This window comes from Vespula vulgaris, chromosome 25, assembly GCF_905475345.1.
Source record: "Vespula vulgaris chromosome 25, iyVesVulg1.1, whole genome shotgun sequence".
Taxonomy (NCBI): domain Eukaryota; kingdom Metazoa; phylum Arthropoda; class Insecta; order Hymenoptera; family Vespidae; genus Vespula; species Vespula vulgaris.
In genome coordinates, this window is record NC_066610.1 from 178,532 (window position 1) to 196,421 (window position 17,890).

The 17,890-nt window shown below is 25.0% G+C and overlaps 2 protein-coding genes and 1 long non-coding RNA gene across 12 annotated transcripts; 2 read left to right on the forward strand and 1 right to left on the reverse strand.

Annotated features, from left to right (window-relative positions):
* Positions 1-74: 74 nt before the first annotated feature.
* Positions 75-6,581, reverse strand: LOC127072303 (replication factor C subunit 1). 4 transcript variants are annotated; one of them, XM_051012605.1, is made up of 16 exons: positions 6,234-6,581; positions 5,960-6,127; positions 5,210-5,434; positions 5,045-5,144; positions 4,598-4,974; positions 4,269-4,448; positions 3,823-4,185; positions 3,572-3,740; positions 3,278-3,493; positions 2,973-3,199; positions 2,561-2,889; positions 2,243-2,461; positions 2,004-2,174; positions 1,820-1,895; positions 1,511-1,687; positions 75-1,384 (listed from the first exon to the last, which is right to left on the reverse strand). In XM_051012605.1, exons 1-16 carry the CDS (start codon positions 6,240-6,242, stop codon positions 1,298-1,300), a joined length of 3,093 nt encoding a protein of 1,030 aa, XP_050868562.1. In that variant the 5' UTR covers positions 6,243-6,581; the 3' UTR covers positions 75-1,297. The 4 variants fall into 4 exon arrangements, with proteins under 4 accessions (XP_050868562.1, XP_050868564.1, XP_050868566.1 ...); XM_051012607.1 differs by lacking the exons at positions 5,960-6,127; positions 6,234-6,581 and adding exons at positions 5,542-5,613; positions 5,904-5,920; XM_051012609.1 differs by lacking the exon at positions 6,234-6,581 and having other exon boundaries at positions 5,904-5,997.
* Positions 6,582-6,696: 115 nt separating this feature from the next.
* LOC127072304 (serine protease gd-like) lies at positions 6,697-15,696 on the forward strand. Of its 7 annotated transcripts, none has more exons than XM_051012615.1 (2): positions 6,697-7,241; positions 13,373-15,696. In XM_051012615.1, the coding sequence occupies exon 2, from the start codon at positions 13,382-13,384 to the stop codon at positions 14,807-14,809; it is 1,428 nt and encodes a 475-aa protein (XP_050868572.1). In that variant the 5' UTR covers positions 6,697-7,241; positions 13,373-13,381; the 3' UTR covers positions 14,810-15,696. The 7 variants fall into 7 exon arrangements, with proteins under 7 accessions (XP_050868572.1, XP_050868571.1, XP_050868569.1 ...); XM_051012614.1 differs by having other exon boundaries at positions 7,227-7,241; positions 12,319-15,696; XM_051012612.1 differs by lacking the exon at positions 6,697-7,241 and adding an exon at positions 11,153-12,516 and having other exon boundaries at positions 12,627-15,696.
* A 155-nt stretch (positions 15,697-15,851) lies between these two features.
* On the forward strand, positions 15,852-17,641 carry LOC127072316 (uncharacterized). The gene is made up of 2 exons (XR_007785344.1): positions 15,852-16,674; positions 16,984-17,641. It is a non-coding gene; the product is annotated as an uncharacterized LOC127072316 (long non-coding RNA).
* The last annotated feature ends 249 nt before the right edge of the window (positions 17,642-17,890 follow it).

Consider the following 17,890-nt stretch of genomic DNA (forward strand, 5'->3'; position numbering starts at 1 on the left):
GGAAGAAATCAGAAACAAAGATTATCTTTTTCATAAATCTAGACTAACGAGAAAAAAAATAATTGTTCGACCGATTACATTGAATAATTACATTTTATTTATTCGTAATTCAGTAAATGATGAAGTTTTACATCTATGCGATAACTTTTCGATCTAATACATTTTCGATCGACGAAAATAAACTGCGAAAGAATCACAAGTGAAAGGAACTGCGTAATAAAACGCATTTGTAAAAGGGACAGAATAATATACAATATACGTTACGTGAGTTATGTGAGTACGTTTTCTTGTTACAACTATATTTAAATAAAAACTAGACTACTACAATAGTGATATTATATACTTCCTTAGCAATTTTATATACTCGAAGAGCATACGAACCAATACTAATTTCAGATTAGCTCATTCATTGTTAAAGAAATGAGAAATCACTTTTTTCAAGATGTAATAAATTTTTCAAGAGCAACAATATTTTACAAAATTTTATGGAACACAGATTTACGGAATCCATTTTTAATTTATTTTTTATTGATTATTATAATAAAAATAGAATGGATATATTATTTGCATTCAATGTAAAAAAATATATTTGCGAGCAATTTAACTTGTCAAGCAATGTTCTAGGGTAATTTAATTTTAACAAGTAAAAAGAAAAATGTGAACTATTAAAAATCTTGGAAAACTAAATTATTTTTATCATAATTAATCATTTAAATATTAAAAAAAAATTAAAATAAAAAACAAATGAATTAAAATAAGAAACAAATGAAGTTCTTTCGAATAGCCATAAAATTGATGGATATGGTAAAATTAACTATAATTACTAAAATGAAGTTGGCACATTTGAGAGGAACAAGGCATCAACCAATGAGCGATCGTCAATGAAAATGCAAAGAACCAATCAGCAACGAAAATGGCGCTGCAATCGTTCATTTTAAAACGGTAGTATTTTAAAAAGTAAAAAATTTCATAATAGTATTAACACACGCAACATAAATGAGAAAAAATATTTAGGAATATTTAAATTATTATGAAATATAAGTGCGAATTTTGTTTGTTATTAAAATTGCTTAATTATATTATACGTATTGTTAGAAAAAAATATGTAGAAACTAGATATGTTTTTAATGAAAAACAGAACAGACATACCATATAACTTAAAAGTCTTACAGATTTGTACTTGTTTGCCATGAATCGTACTTTGAACAGAACATTTACTTTAATAAATCATAGAAAGCAACTATATGTAGTATGTAATTACGCATGACAATACATGCATATATTTCCTTATAAAAAATTATTTTTTTTTTCCACGTTTGGTGGACGGTTTTTCACTACTTTTTTTTTCCGTTTCTTTTTTATTTTTTGCCGTTGGCTTTTTTGCCTGTAACAGTAAATTTAATTATAGAACTTCAACCAACAATATACAGATAAGAAATGTGAATTCTATTATAAAAAATACATAAAAAAAGAAAAATAAAAAAGAAAAAAAAATTGTCTTTAAAAATACCTTAATCATTTTATCAGTATTGATGTTATCTTCTTCCTCATCTGAATTTATATCATCTTCTACAAATTCTAAATTTTCTTGCGAAGCCATTGTAGATTTTTTTACTTTACTGCTATTAATAGTATAAGGTACACCACCAGATTTCTTGTTATATGTTCTGGTAAATGCTGCTAGTACCTATATGAAATTTTAATTACACACACATACATATACATATATATACACACACGCATATATATATATATATATATATATATATATATATATATATATAAAGTAGAAATATACAGATATATAAATTCAATTTACCTTACTATCAACAGTTTGAAGTGAATTACGTTGTCCTGGCCATAAAGAAACTTCATTTAAGGAATCTAAATCCTCTCTGATGTAAATTTTTAAATTATATATATGCATATTAGTTCATTTCTATTTTTGGAGTTTTATATATAAATACATACATGCACAAATTTGAATGAAAAATAGTAAATACCTTAACAAATGATAATGGTTCATAACTTTAACTGCTTCATCTACTCCTTCAGCACCGTTAATCAAAGATCTAATAATTGCATCTCTTATATGATTTAAATAATCTAAATTGACAGCTTCCTTACTCGCACCAGTAGTTAAACGAGTATGTACAGTTATCTCTTGCAATAATCTGAAATAATGAATTTATACATTTCAGTGAATATATATATTTAAATTGAATATACTCATAAAACTAACCTATCAAATTTATTCTTTTTCGAGTTACACCCAAGCCAGGATGGAAAATTAATTTGATTTTTTATATCTCCGGACATCATATTACCAGGAATAACTGAAGAAAAACAAGCTTGAATTGGCAAAAGGGACCAGGCATTGTTACTTCGAATTTCTTTTTCTATGTCATCTCCTAATGCTATACTCTCCGCAGCTTGTGCGACTCTTTCTAATAATTCAGTTCTAAAAATATGTGTGTATATATATATATATATATATGATATTCATATACTTATATGTAAAATAAAAATTAATCAAAGATGATATATTTTATATACACACTTCGGTGCTGTAGGCATAACTGAAAGATAATTTTCTTGTACAAACAACGATGCTATATTATAGTCATGAAAGAAAAGATCACTTTTTTCATTAATACTCATATTTTTGTTCTCTTCGAAACTTAGAACTTTTTTCACTACGTCCCAAGGACCCAATTTCAAATCTTTATTTGGTTTACTATCTGTCTTTTTTACGATATCAGATTTTTCGACTAATGACAAATGATTAATCACTTGACGAATATCTTGATTAGTTGATTCAATTAAGCGATCAAGTTGTTCTGTAGATATTTGTATATTTTCTTTATAACATATTGATTTCATTGCCGCCTAAGAAAAAATTTTTTATTTAAATATAGTATATCATAATTATTATATTACATATCATCTCTACAATTATTCTTCATACCCACCCTAATTTGCTCTAATCTTGGTTTTTGAAATTTGAGATCAAATGTATAATTGGAGAGTGTTCTCATTTTCGGATTGTTTCGGTCATTGCAAATACAAATTATTGGTACATCCGTAGATTTGATTAAACTGACTAATTCCTGCAAACCTCCACGATCTTCATTACCAGCCATACCATCAACTTCATCCATTAATAATACATGCTTAGCTTTCTCTTCTCCTTTTTGATCTAAATGATATTACATGATAAATATAAAATTTAATTGTATTAAAAACAAAATAAACAAAGGAAAGAAAAGATACTTACTACTGAAGTAGGTTTTTATTGTTGTATTCGATAGAATTTCAGAAACTCCTTCTTTTAAAAGTTTCTTACTTCTTGTATCAGAAGCATTAAATTCTAACAGATCGAAACCTAATTCATTAGATACAACCTGAGCAGTAGTAGTTTTACCAATACCTGGTGATCCAGATAACAGAGCAGCTTTGAAAAATGCTCCATCATCATTTTTTGCCCAAGGACCTCATAAGAGGAAACACAGCCAGATATTACAAACATATACAAATGTATAAATATTAAAATAATGAAGTATAATCTTACTAGGTTTAATATGTTTCTTAGTTCCATTTTGATTTTTATGCCAATTTAATAACCAAGTATATAATTTCTTCGCAGAACTTTTATCTCCTTGTTGTCCTAATATTTGTTTCATAGTTTTTGGTCTGTATTTATCAACTAATGCTTCACAATTCTCCGTTATTATAGTATTCTGTATAATCCAAAAGAATCAATAATGCTAAAATATCTATATTAAAACAAATAAATAATATAAACATTGTATTATTACTTACATTCGCTACTTCAGTATCTAGTTTCGTTACTGAAGACTCTATATTTTTTACAGGTTTTGCTGTTTCTTTCACAGATTCCACTGTTTCCTTCATAGGTTTTGCTGTTTCTTTCACAGATTTTACAGTTTCATTTGCAAGTTCTGCTGTTTCCTTCACAGGTTCCACTGTTCTTTTTATAGGTTCCATTGTTTCTTTCACAGTTTTGTGCGGTTTTGGCATTACACAAGGTTCTACCTTTGACATTGGTTTTTCTTTCGATCTTGCACGAGATTGCTTTACATCTTCAGCTTTTCCTTTAGGTCTTGTTCTTATTAATTCCAACAAGTCATCTTCAGATATTTTCTTTATCTTTAATTCATTGGCCTTAAAAATGTGAATGCATTTTTAATTATGCAGAAAAAGCTAATATTTGTAATATTAATCTTAAAATAAACAAATTTGGATACCTTTGCCATCTTTACAGGTCCATATTCTTCGCCTACTATGAGATAATCTGTGTTTTTCGATACTTGATGCAAAATACGACCACCATATTTTGTAATTAATTCTTTAGCTTCATTATCTTCTAAGGAATCCAAAACACCTGTTATTACAAAACTTAGACCTGCTAAGCAATATTCTGCACCCTGCAATTGATATTATTATGTTATTTATTATCTCAGAAGACTACATAATGGTTGTGTGTGTGTACAAATGTAATAGTAATATTTTTATTTATTTCAGCGATATTATTATTAATTACATCCAAATTTGATAATTCAAGTATATTATTTACCTGCGGAACTTCCTTAGAACCAGGATTTCTTGCACCACCCCTTTGAAGATATTTCTGATATAATATTGAATTTTGTTTTTTCATTTGAATTCTTTCCTCATATTCATCTGATATTGAACTGTTAGCATTCTCTTTTCTCGATCTTTTAGGTTCAATTTCTATTGCAGAAGTATGATTAGAACGTTTCAATGATTTCTTAGGAGAGTTTTTCATTTTTTTATCAATATTATGTTCTACATTGGTGAAAGAAAACTCTTTATTACTGGAAGATTTATCTCCTTGTTTTATATCTTGTTTTTTGTAAGATATTTCATCATCGACAGACTTATTATGCTTCTTCTCTTTCTCATCTTTCCGGTCGTCTTTGTTTTGAGGTTCTAATGTAAAATGAAGATAAATATAGAATTTATTTTAAAAGTATGTAGTGTGTGTGTATACATTTCTTACCATCTTCATCGACATTTTGTAAGTATTCTTTTTCAATTATTGTTGTATCTAACTTGCTCAATGTAAATTCAAACTCGTCATCTAAGTGAGTTTTAGCCTCCTGTAAGTCAATCACGTTTACAATGGCATCATTTTACATATTTTTGTAATATACTACAAATTTACCTGTTTCTTCGGCTTCTTCTTCACTCTTGGTATTGTTTCTCGTGTCACTGATGTTTTACTAAACATTTCTGCTGGTGAAATTGTGCTTTCCGGTTCATTTTTGATATGAGATTTTACATCATTAACCAGTTGGACTTCAGCTTTTTTATTTTTAGTACTTGAGTTTATTTGAACTTCGTCATCAGAATCAGATAAAACATGATGCTTGTTAATTTTCTTTGTCAACTGAAAAATATAGTTTAAATTTAATAAAATAAACAACAGAACAAGTCAATTATTAATGAAATAATCATTTTATATAAGTTGCCACTGATTGTCTTTCAAATATTAACCTTTTCTTTATAAGAGAACTAACTGTGGAGCTGTACCACTGGATATAGCTGTACCACTGTACAGAGACAGCTCTGCCATGGAATATATATTAATGCTATTAATGTATCAAGATAAAAAATATACTATCATAAAACAATAAGATCATAAATTCTTTTCAATATCATTTTATAGTTATTATTCAATTATATTTTTTGAAGAAACAGATTCAAATCAAAGAGATTCTCATTCTTCATCTATAACATAAATCTATATGATATTTAAATAAAGAATTGCAAGATAAGGAAGAAAGTTATTATTATAGTTATGCTGTTTTATTCATTTAGCAGAAAGGCACTATTGTGATATCGTCTTATAAAAATACCTGACAGAGAGCTACTATAATGGCACATAGTACTCAAAGGATGAAAAAAACACAACCTTGGTACGTTTTACCACAGCACATGACTTTGTGTCCTCTTCGTCAGACGAGATTATTGCTCTTTTTTTCTTTTTGACAGTAGATTTACCCATAGATTTATCCGCAGATTTATCCGTAGATTGATTCGTAGATTTTTTAGTAGTGCAAGTGAAATAAGATCGTATATCCTAAAAAATGAAAGCAAATTAATAGTATTTAAATCAGACATTAATAATAAAAATATAACATAACCTATCATAACCGGCATAATTACGAAATCACAAATAAACTTACACGTGGCATTGTTAACGGTTAATATATAAGAAGAATGAAATATTAAGTATTATAATTACACGTATTTTTAACAAAAGAAACAAAAAAAACAATTGTAACTCAATGTATCATTATGCAACATAAATTTCGGTGAAATGTTATTTAACAAAACAATGCAGATATGGCGGCATTTTAATAAAACGCCTTATTGGTTAAAGAAAGTATCGACCAGTGTCAGTAAACAAATAATCATAAATCTAACTAGATTGGGTTGACTATAAAACAAAAAGAAAACAAATATACGTTTCTTGAAAAATTAAATTTACTTCTAGAAAAAGAGTATTATGTTTATATCTCTTTAACAATTTCGCCGTTAAGACATGTAACGTTATTGTTTTATTTTCAATTATTTTCGTTCCCAATGGATAAGTCGACGCAACAGTGGATTGGTTAATTTGACGCACCAATAGAAACATTTTATTATTTTAGTGTCACTAGCGCCACTAGTTTTTTTTTATATGTTATTTTTTTTCTCTTTGTTAAATTGTAAAAATGTGATCATTAAAAAATAGAAATAGAAATAAATCGATATTTATTTTTGAACTCTTTTTATTAATTAATAAGAAACAAAAATAAGAAGACGAATAATTCTGTGATTAAGTGAAAATAAACAATGGTGAATCGTGAATTAAGAAATAACCTAAAATATTTAATGAATCCATCTATAATCGACATATAACACTTCTTTTTTTACTTTATCTAAATACAAATATTTTAAAAAGTATAAAAAAATTTAATGTTTTAATGTTCTGTGAATGATAAAAGTGAAATCATAATAAAAATCCATATTGATAGTATTCTATATATTCACAGTTATTTCATTTGCATAAGATTTGTGATATAAAATATTTCATTTCAGTGTTCTGTAATGTGTTCTAAAAAGAATAAATGAATACGTAATATGATTATGCAAGAATATAATGTTTCACAAAAATAAGTTCTTATTAGTAGATATATTAATAATAATAGGTACGTTAATAAGACCGATAGCTACATAGAATAATAGTTTCTTATAATATGATAATATTTAAAGTGGTCAATTTCATTTCATTCGATCATTACAAATTTTTTACCTAAATAATAATGTATATGTACTGATTTACTAGCTTTGTGTTTATTTCTTAATAATTTATAGGACATTATTTCTTTTCTTTCTTTTCTTAAATTCTTCTATTCTGATTATATCTATTTTTATTATTCATTTTTATATCTTTATAATTTGAAATAAAATCTATTATAATTAAATAAAATCATGTTTATTATATTTATATTAATTTTGTATATTTTTGAATATTTAACAATTATCAATTGAAATAATTAAATTATTTTCTTTTTATAAATTTTAATCTCTTGAAATCTTTTATTTGTTTATTTATTATTTTATTTATTTATTTATTATTTTATTTCTTTTATTTATTTTTTTATTTTATATCATATCCCATAATTCTGATGTCATTATATTCTTTTATAAATATCTTTTCGATAAACTTGCGATAGTTCATAGAATATTTAGGTAAAGTACAATACAAACTAATGGATATAAGTTGTAAAAATAACAATATTACATATAAAGTCAATATATGTAACAATTGTTGGTTAACCCTCTGTAATCCAACTTTAAAGAACAATTTCGTTTTGTACTTAAAAAAGATTTATACTTAAAAACAATGAAAACTTTAGATATGAAGGAATAATTAAAAATTTATGTCAATAAAATGAAATAAAACTAAAAATACAGATATATTAGTAAGTATGTGATTTAAGAGTTAAGTGATGTTATAAGGAATTAAACTTTGAATTCTTTATATTTATTCATTTCAAATCTATGTGATTATATTGAATTTGACAAATAGAATTTTCATAGAAATCAGAAAATTGCTGAATGTTCTATTAATTGTAAGTAAGAATTTAAAAAGTTACAAAGAATTATCAATAGGTCGTTTGATGGGATAGTTTCTTACATTGATACTTAATACTTTGAAAAATTATCACACACATACATATAGCATTTCAATTTTATATATTAAACAAACTTTATCATTAATTATCTGAAACTATATTATTTATATCTTCAAACATAATTAACATAAAGTTCAATCTAATTATATTGCAGTATTGCAGTTCTTCCAAAGAAGGAATATAAAAAATAAATAATATTGATTGTAAGCAGAATATATGTATATATATATATATATATATACTTTGAAATAAATTATACACAACATGCAAATCTCAATTACTTGTTAAAATTATATAAATTCGAGATATTGAAAAATAGTAAAATATAATTGTTAAAAAAAAGATATTAAATATTCTAATATTTAATAAAAATATACAAAAGTGTTGAAATGTGAAGAATTAAAGTTTACATTTTTTACCTTCTTCATTTTCAAATTGACTTGCCTTCAAATTAAGTTCTTCAAATCTATTGAATTTTTTATAGCTACACATAAGCAAATTCCATAAATAGATGTTAGTGTAGTATCAGATATACATCAGGCGTTGATCAAAGTTATTTCAGAATCGTTTACAGTACACTTTGCCACAACCCTGATGCAAATCTGACACAACTTTTTGCGGGAACTGGATAAGAATTCAAATTATCTAAAAATACAAAAAAAAAAAGCATTATTAATTTGTGGTGACATAGTTACATAGAATGATATATGAAGTACACTTGCTACATGAAACACATTTTTTGTTTTAAATTAATATAAAAATATAATACGTAGTTTTGTTATTAGAAACGTTAACTATATAGTTGAAAATTCAACAGGATTAAATAGTTTGTATTTGTAATTTCTTAAATCTAATAGTATAAATATAGTAATTCTGGTATTCTATAAAATAGCAAATATTAATTAGCTAATATAATTATAAATATTAATTAGCTATTTTAAATTATAAATCAAAAACCTCAGAAATATATTAGCTTAAAAAATAACTTGTAAAATAAAGATAATTTACTTACATGACCTTTACAATCAATAAGGTAAAAGTTTATTACTGTAAACGCTTCATTTTCCAACATAGTCACTGCACAGCCATCTCTAAATAAGTATTTAGATCAAGAAAAATAATGGCAATATTGCATGAAAAATGAAGAATAAAAGAAAGATGAAGATTTATTTACAATTAGCAATAAATTAATAAAAATTATTATCTTACATATATCTACACAAATAGAACTCTTTCATTATTACTTATTGTTTTATCACTAAACATTTACTTTGCTTACAATCAATACTTTATCTCGAATATAAACAATATTTTATCTCGAATATAAATATTATATCCAATTATTTATTACAAGTATAGAGCATTAATAAAATATATAAAATGAAATATTATATTATATAAAAAAAAAAACTACATAAAATATCAATATAAAAACGTATACACAATTGTTCACACATTTATAAAAATCACGTATTGCAACAATATAATTACATCAATGTAAGAAATTTATTACAAGCGATCGATAAATCTTGATAAAAGTCTATTAACAAACAAATTTCCAAGAGTTGCGAGTTGACAACGAATCAGAAAAAGAGATATTACGAAAAAAATTACTTCTATTATCTTGATACTTGAGATAAATATAAGATAATAATTTTTCTTATAAATCGTTCAAGATCTTTCGATCATTATAATCGTATATATCTATAATAAGTTATAATATTTTTATAATATTTATAAATTTTTATAGATATTTAATCTTCGCCATAGTACACGTATTTATTCATTTCCGCTTTTATAATAATATACTTGTATGATAAATTTCTCAAAAATTAGAAATAAATTTATGCGAAGATTTAATTAATGAGATAGAATTTTACAAAACGCGAATTGATCATTTCTAATTCCAGATATGATATTCCATAAGGTGATTAGGAATAAACAATAATTAGAAGATAATAATAACGAATACAAATAATAATCAATAGAGCAATTCTTATAAAAATATAACACAACCGTTATTTCTCGAATAACAAAAATTCATAACAAATGTATGTAACAAATAAATATTAGATATATGTAATAGGGAAAAGTAGCAAATATTAAAGAAAGTATGATATAAATTGTAAAATATTAAAAAAAGAATTATTTTGTAATAATAACACGGTCAACGATTAATTACATGATAAAATAATAATTTAAAAATCATATAACAATACAACTCGATTTCATATTTTATAGATATGATCTGATTTTTAAATATTTTTAATGATAAAACTAACAATTATTAACAAAACTCATAAAAAATATTCTTCGTTCTTTGGATTTTTATTCTTTTTCTTAATCATTTCTAATGATAAAGATTTACTATAAGCTTTTTTAAATAAAGAACAACATATCCCTCATATAACTGAAAAAAATATGAAAAAAAATGTAGAACCAATTATTCGCTTCAATTGTCTTGCCTGATTATTCGCTAACAATTAATAAAAAGACTGCTAGATAGATAGACACGTCAGACACAATACTAAATAAAATTAATCCAACGTGTCATTAGGTTTAGTTCGATGAATTAGAAAACGTAAGAAAAAGAAAAATAAAATTCAGAAAAACGTAAACGTAATTTCTTTTTTCTTACGAAATATTTTGCAAAAAATTAAAAAAATAATTTTCTCTATTTTCGATTTTTTTTTCTTTCAATTTTTTGATTTTAGAACTATCATTTTGATTGAACCGCTAAACTTACTGCGATCGTAAAAAAGAAATGAAAGAGAAAGGAAGAAGAGTTTTGAGGAGCAATCATTTTTGATTTCACATTGATTGAAATTTTTTACATTTTATTTCGCTTGTTTTTTCTTATTTTGTTATTATACCTTTTCGTTTAAGTTTATAATTATTATATTACATCGACTGTTCTTGAAGTATGATATTTGATCGTAAAGATAATTGATTCGATGAATAAAAATTCTATCGTCTAAATTTAATTTTCATTAAATATTCGTACGTAAATATAATGAAAAAGAAAAAAATAAGAAGTTATAATTATATAGAAAAAATTTTAACAAATAATAATTAACAATAATATCGTGATATAATTTCATTATTCAAATAACAATACCTTTCTTATACTTTGTCCTTTGTAAGCGTTCGTTATTTGTTTCATTTGTTGCTTTATCGGTACTGTTACGTAGCGACTGTTGACTTTATCCAGGTTGCGGAATTATAAAGAATTTGTTTTGACAAACAAATCATGAGTTCTGTTATGTCAGCGAACGACAGCTGATCGAACTTGATAAGGTAATTTGATAAGGGATATCGAGCAATTGAATGTTTTAAATTCTTGTTCTTTTAAAGTGTTAAAACGCTTATCATTCGACTAATAACAGAATTTGAATGGATAATTTATTTATATTATTAAAAAATACAAAATAAATTGATAAATGAAAAAAAGAAAATGAATAAAAAATATGAATGAAAAACCAATGAAAAGAAATGAAAAAAATTTTTTCTTAATCGATTAAAAATATGAATGAAAAAAATGAATGAGAAAAATGAAACTAGAAATGAAAAGAATGAAAAAAAAAATGAAATAAGATAATCAAAAATACGGATGAAAAAATAAAAGAAATTAATTAAAAACATGAATGCAAAAAGAAGAAGAAAAAATGGGAAGAAATAATCTGCTTTGAAAGAAATATCAATAAAAAATTAATATTTATACAAACAAATTTTTCTCAATCCAATTTAGTTTTTTGAAACCATTTAAATTACGTAAACAATTATTCTCGTATTATCATAAATGATGACAACATTTATATGGCCTATTTTAATGGAAACACTCTGTACGTATATTAATTCAAATTTAAAAATAATTAGAAAAGTTGCATCGTTCTTTGTACGATTTTTGATGGCACTAATCCACAATATCTAATCATAAAAAATTAAAAAAGCTTGAAATCTTCTTCTCTAAAACAGTAACAGTTTAAAAAAGCTACAAAAAAGAAAGAAAAAATAAAAAAAAATTGAAGAACCCGTTAGAAGAAAAATCATTTTATATTATTAATTAGGAACTATTAATTATTATTAGATATTATTAGGAATTCGATGAAAGAAGCAAAAAATAATAAAAATTAAAGGAGACGAATGATTAAGGTATTGAAACAAGGACTAAGCTAATTATTAGTTTGCAACGTAGTATAAAAACGATTACAATATGAAAAAATTACGAACGTTTTAAACATTTGTCAATTGGAGTCTACCAAAACAGAAAACAGTTTATTGCTTAGTAAGTAAAAAATTTAATTAAGTATCGATCAAAACAATAAACTTTTAAACTCTTTTATTTTCAAGTTCGATTTCTGTAAAGAAACGTTTAAAAATATAACTCATTGTCAGATTAATATTTTCCGAGGAGTGCCATTCTTATCCGTTCCATCGTTCAAATCTTTATGGATTTTTCACCATTTTTTGTATCATCGAACATAAGAATTCGATCGAACTAACGTGGAGAATCCTATTCTTGTTTAACATCTAAACATTTAAAACGATAAGTACGCTTTATCTTCTACAGTGAGCATCACTTAAAATTTTACGGTTAACAGTTCAATCCAATATCTTTTTCCATATATAAATGCTATTAATGATATTATAAAGAAAATCATATTAAACGATTTAAATTTAGAATTTTTCTTTAAAAAGAAAAAAAAAAAGATCTAATCAAAGAACACAAAGAATTAAATAAATAGCTCGATGTTACATTGATGACTGATCGTATATCAATTAAAAATTGACAAATGCGAGTTTTGCATTTTATCTGAGATATATATGAATTAATAAAAATAAAAAGAAAAAAAATTAGAATCGCCATTAAAAATGTTTTTGTATTGTACACAATAAAAAAATGTAAAGTAGTTTTGTAGACTAGCAAGAATTATTAAAAAACGTTGAAAAATCACAAAGATCTCTTTAACTGTTTTAAGAAAAAAGACGATGAAAAGTCTTAAAAGTTTATTTTTTATTTATTTCGATTTTATTATTGTTTATTTATGATTTTATTATTAATTTTCATTGAAATCGTTTGATGATTAATCCATTAATCATCATTTACATAATTCATAATTGTAATTTTATAATTTCATCAGATTCCTAAAATGCTCCTGGACATTGCAAAATGTGTATTCCTGATTCAGTTGGTGTATGCGACGAACGGATCGGTGATCATTAATTCACCATGCCCGAGATTTTTTCGTTACGTTCGGAGCAATATTATCGAGACAATGGGACAAGTCAAGATACCATCGCCACCGAAAAATGTTCCGTTACATTTGAAAATAAAATTAACCGTGGCAGCATTGTTACCCACTAAATACAGTGGTCAACTGAAATTGGCGCAATCGCTAGAAGAATCGGTGAGAGCGATTCAAGAGAATAGATCGTTGTATTATTTAGTTTATTTTCCTATACGCCGACCAATACCGATATTAACAGGCATATGGTTGAACAATCAAGAATATTGTAGTGCTCCACCGGCATTAGGAATTATTGTGACGTCAATTTTTTTGGAACATATATTGTTACCACCTAGAATATTATTGATATCTAAAAATGAAGGAAACAAGGATAATGTGGTGCCGAGTTTCGAAGATTTTTTATTGTCCAATCCATGTCGATTTTCATTGACTTTACCATTGGAAAAAGAACAATCAGCAACGGACTTGCAATTTCCCTCCGACAATGATACTACTTTTGACACATCTGATGGATCGATTAATACTTGTTGTCAACGCATTAGTAATGGTAATAATACTCCTGTTACATCTAAGAATGTGAAGACATCTACGGATCAATGGCCTTGGATGGCTATTATTCTTGTTATGAGAAATAAATTAGATTTGCAGTGTGTCGGTAGTTTGATTACAAACAAGCATGTCATCACAGCGGCGCACTGCATAAAAATGTACAATGTGACTGTACCGATACATACTATGCTTGTTTCTTTGGGACGTTATCATATAAGAGATTGGAATGAAATAGAGTCAGTCAATCGAGAAGTAGAAGAATACAGATTACATCCAGATTTTAAAGATGATTTTAAAAATCCAACGGCTGATGGAGATCTCGCTATTATCATACTAAAAAATTCAGTTAATTTTTCTCCATTTATCAGACCAGTTTGCCTTTGGTCTGGGTCCAATGATTTAGAAGATGTAATCGGTTCCACAGGATATGCTGTTGTTTGGGGTCATGAGGATTTGATTAATCCTTACTTGGATAAACCTCGATTGATCAGAATGACGATAATGTCTCAGGAAGATTGTCTTCGGAGCAATTCAGTCTTCGTATCTCTCACATCAAATCGTACTTTTTGTGCTAGTTCTAAAGATGGTAATGGACCATGTAACGGTGATAGTGGAAGTGGATTGCTAATACGTAAGAATGATGGATCTTATTTCTTACGTGGAATTGTGTCACGGTCCATCCAAGATGAGATTAAGATGTCTTGTGATTTTACGCAATATGTTGTCTATGTTGACATAGCAAAATATCTAGATTGGATACGCTTGCATATCGCTGCTTAAATTTGATAGAAATTATTATGATAAAGATGAACAATGATAATTCATCAGTATTTGTATAACTTATGTGATTTGTATCAAAGAATTATTGAAGAAAAGTTATTTTTTCATTACATGTGATTAGTATTGGTGTAATATATTGATTTTAGTAACGTACTTCTTTCGTTCTTAATAATTGTACAGTGGAATCATGGATTCATGCAAAGCTGTTATTTTAAAAATGACTGAAAATTCTATAAAAGATAGAATCATCATTAACTCATAAATTTAATAGTTTAAGAAAATTGAAAAAAAAATCAAATTAATTAATAATATTAGAAAAGCATTCAACACATAAGAAGTTACATAAATTATGTCAAAATTCAAAAAATTCATAAATCAAAAAGAATTAAAAGATGTAATAACTGAAATATAATTAACTGAAGATAATGATATCTTTGGAAAAGATTATCTCAGATAAAACTAAATCACCACTTGTAAATAATTTCATGTATTTGGATGCAAACATAAATATTTTACATTACAAAAGTATAAGTAAATGAATATACAAAAAGTTAAGAATGCGATATATAATGATAAATATATTAATAGTTTTATAACTACATATTACTAGAAAATTATAATAAAGTAAAAGAAAATTTCATTCGCTGATCCAGTTTTGTATCGAATGCACAAAGAGAATAAAAGAAAAGAATTAAGTATTTTTTAGATTGGTAAATATTTTATGCATTACTTTAAATCATTGAGCTAATCTCAAGTATACGATCAAATTTTACCTATAACATAATATTAAATTATTTCCAGATTTGTGAAATGCTGATGTTATTGTGATAACAGTATTGTAATTAAGAACAGTATTATAATGAAACAAGAACAAAATCGATAGTAGTATTTTTTAACTATATATGTAATAATTTATTAATAAATGATAAAAAAACTCATGAAAAAATATTAGACTTTAAACATCTTAAGAAAATTAGTTTTTATTTAAAAAATGTGAAAAAAAAAATGAGATAGATGATGTGAATTAAATCGGTTCAATATTTTGAATATTTTTAATCAGATATAAGATATAATATAATATAAATAATATCAAACAAACTGCACAAAATATTTTGCTTTTATCTTCTTTTATACATCTTTTAAAATTTACTTTTCATATTATTTGTACATACTTAAATGTGATTTATGAAAAGATAAAAAATTCCAAGAAAAATATATGCTTTATAAATGCAACATTAAAAATAAAATATCTCTTATAGATTAAAAAATAATTTACTAATAGAAATAAGAAATCATTAAAACGTTTAAAAAGATTTCTAATTGTATCGCTATACATCTATAAACTTAACAAGTATTTTATATAAAAGGATTAATTTTTCATAGATTCTTCAAATCTTTATAAAATCAACTGTCTATTATTCTTGATCCAGCCACGCTTTCAGTAGTATCGTTGCGCCATCTATATCGTGCATCAATAAAGCAGAAATTGCTGATGCGGTTCATATATGGCAAAGATATAAATGTCAATAAGTTAGGAAACTTTAAAAAAAATTTTTTTCTCCGAAAGAGCTATTATGAAATAAATATCCAGAACAACTACAATAGTGTACAGTAGTGCTGTCATGATAAGAGTACAAATTATTATTACAGTGTGTCGCTTAAGTCAGTTGTTATTATAGTCAAAATAAAAAATTTTGAACGGAATTATATATATAATATACAATTAGATATAAAAATTTCTGTTATATTTCTAGTTATAATAATGAGTGTACTCTAAAAGTATATTTTCTAGTATACAAATATTGTTTTCGTCTTTAGGATTATAGTAATTGGTTTAATTATGATACCAATTGAATTTTTTTCAGGTAATGTTCTTTTAATTTCTTATTCTTGATATTTGTTGATCCTGTGGAATTTATAAGTAAACCACCAATATCAATTAATCTATAAGTCGTCGGCGACAAAAATATAATTCAAATTAGAGCCTTATAATTGTAAAATATTTTATCAAAATGAAGAACAGAACATAAATGGAAAGATACATTTCAGATATTATTATAACATTAATGTTGTTTTTCATATATATGTTATTTAATATTATTGTTTACTGTTATAATTCTAATTGTCCCTTGGAAGAATAAGCAAGATGAATATTAATCCTTTTTATTATGTAGTTTACAGGAGTAAGAAAAATGACGAAGAAGTGGAAATGTATTTTTATGAAACAATTCAAAAATGGAATTTCCTGAATCTAACATATTATAATCGTAATTCTAAAATATAAAAGAAACTGTTAATTTTTTTATTTTCTCAATTGCTCATTGATCATTTTTAAAATATGTAGAGAGGTAAGATATTGTTCCTACAATATATACTGGAACATAAGACACATAAGTTATAAACATTTAAATAATATTTGTATAACAATTTTATTGTTAGATTAACAATATTATAAAATAAATATTATATAAATATTATACAAAGATTTTTTGAAGGCATTTGTTTGGTCAAGTGTTCTAAAGGTCAATTGCTATAATCAACTTATGAGCACAGATTATTACACAGAAAAAACTATTACGTTCACAGTATATTATGAACATAGATAGAAAAAATATAATACGCATTCATGGTCTTTGTCAAATAATTCAAATTTTTGTGGTGATATTAATTCTAGAATGTAAAAATAATTTTAGATTTGTTATTGCCACTTTTACCTAACATCTAAACACGTTATATTAACAATTTTGCTACAGGAAGTTTTCCTTAATTATTCAAAATTTCCTAAAGTATACAAAATTAATAAATACTGGTGCTAAAAATTAATAAATATTATCAATTCCTACGCTCAATATACAAATTTATTATTTTCAGAGGGTAAGTATTCAGATGGATAGTCAATATAATGGTTACTAAATGGAAAAATTCAGTAAAATACTTTTTAATGTAATATCTCAGTTAGTACAAGTCAATTGACAAAGAAGATAATTTCTGTGACCAAAAAATAAATATTAAACGAAATTCCTGGGGTAAAAGACAACAAAAACGCCATAAAAAAGTAAGAAAACAAAAAGAAAAAATTAG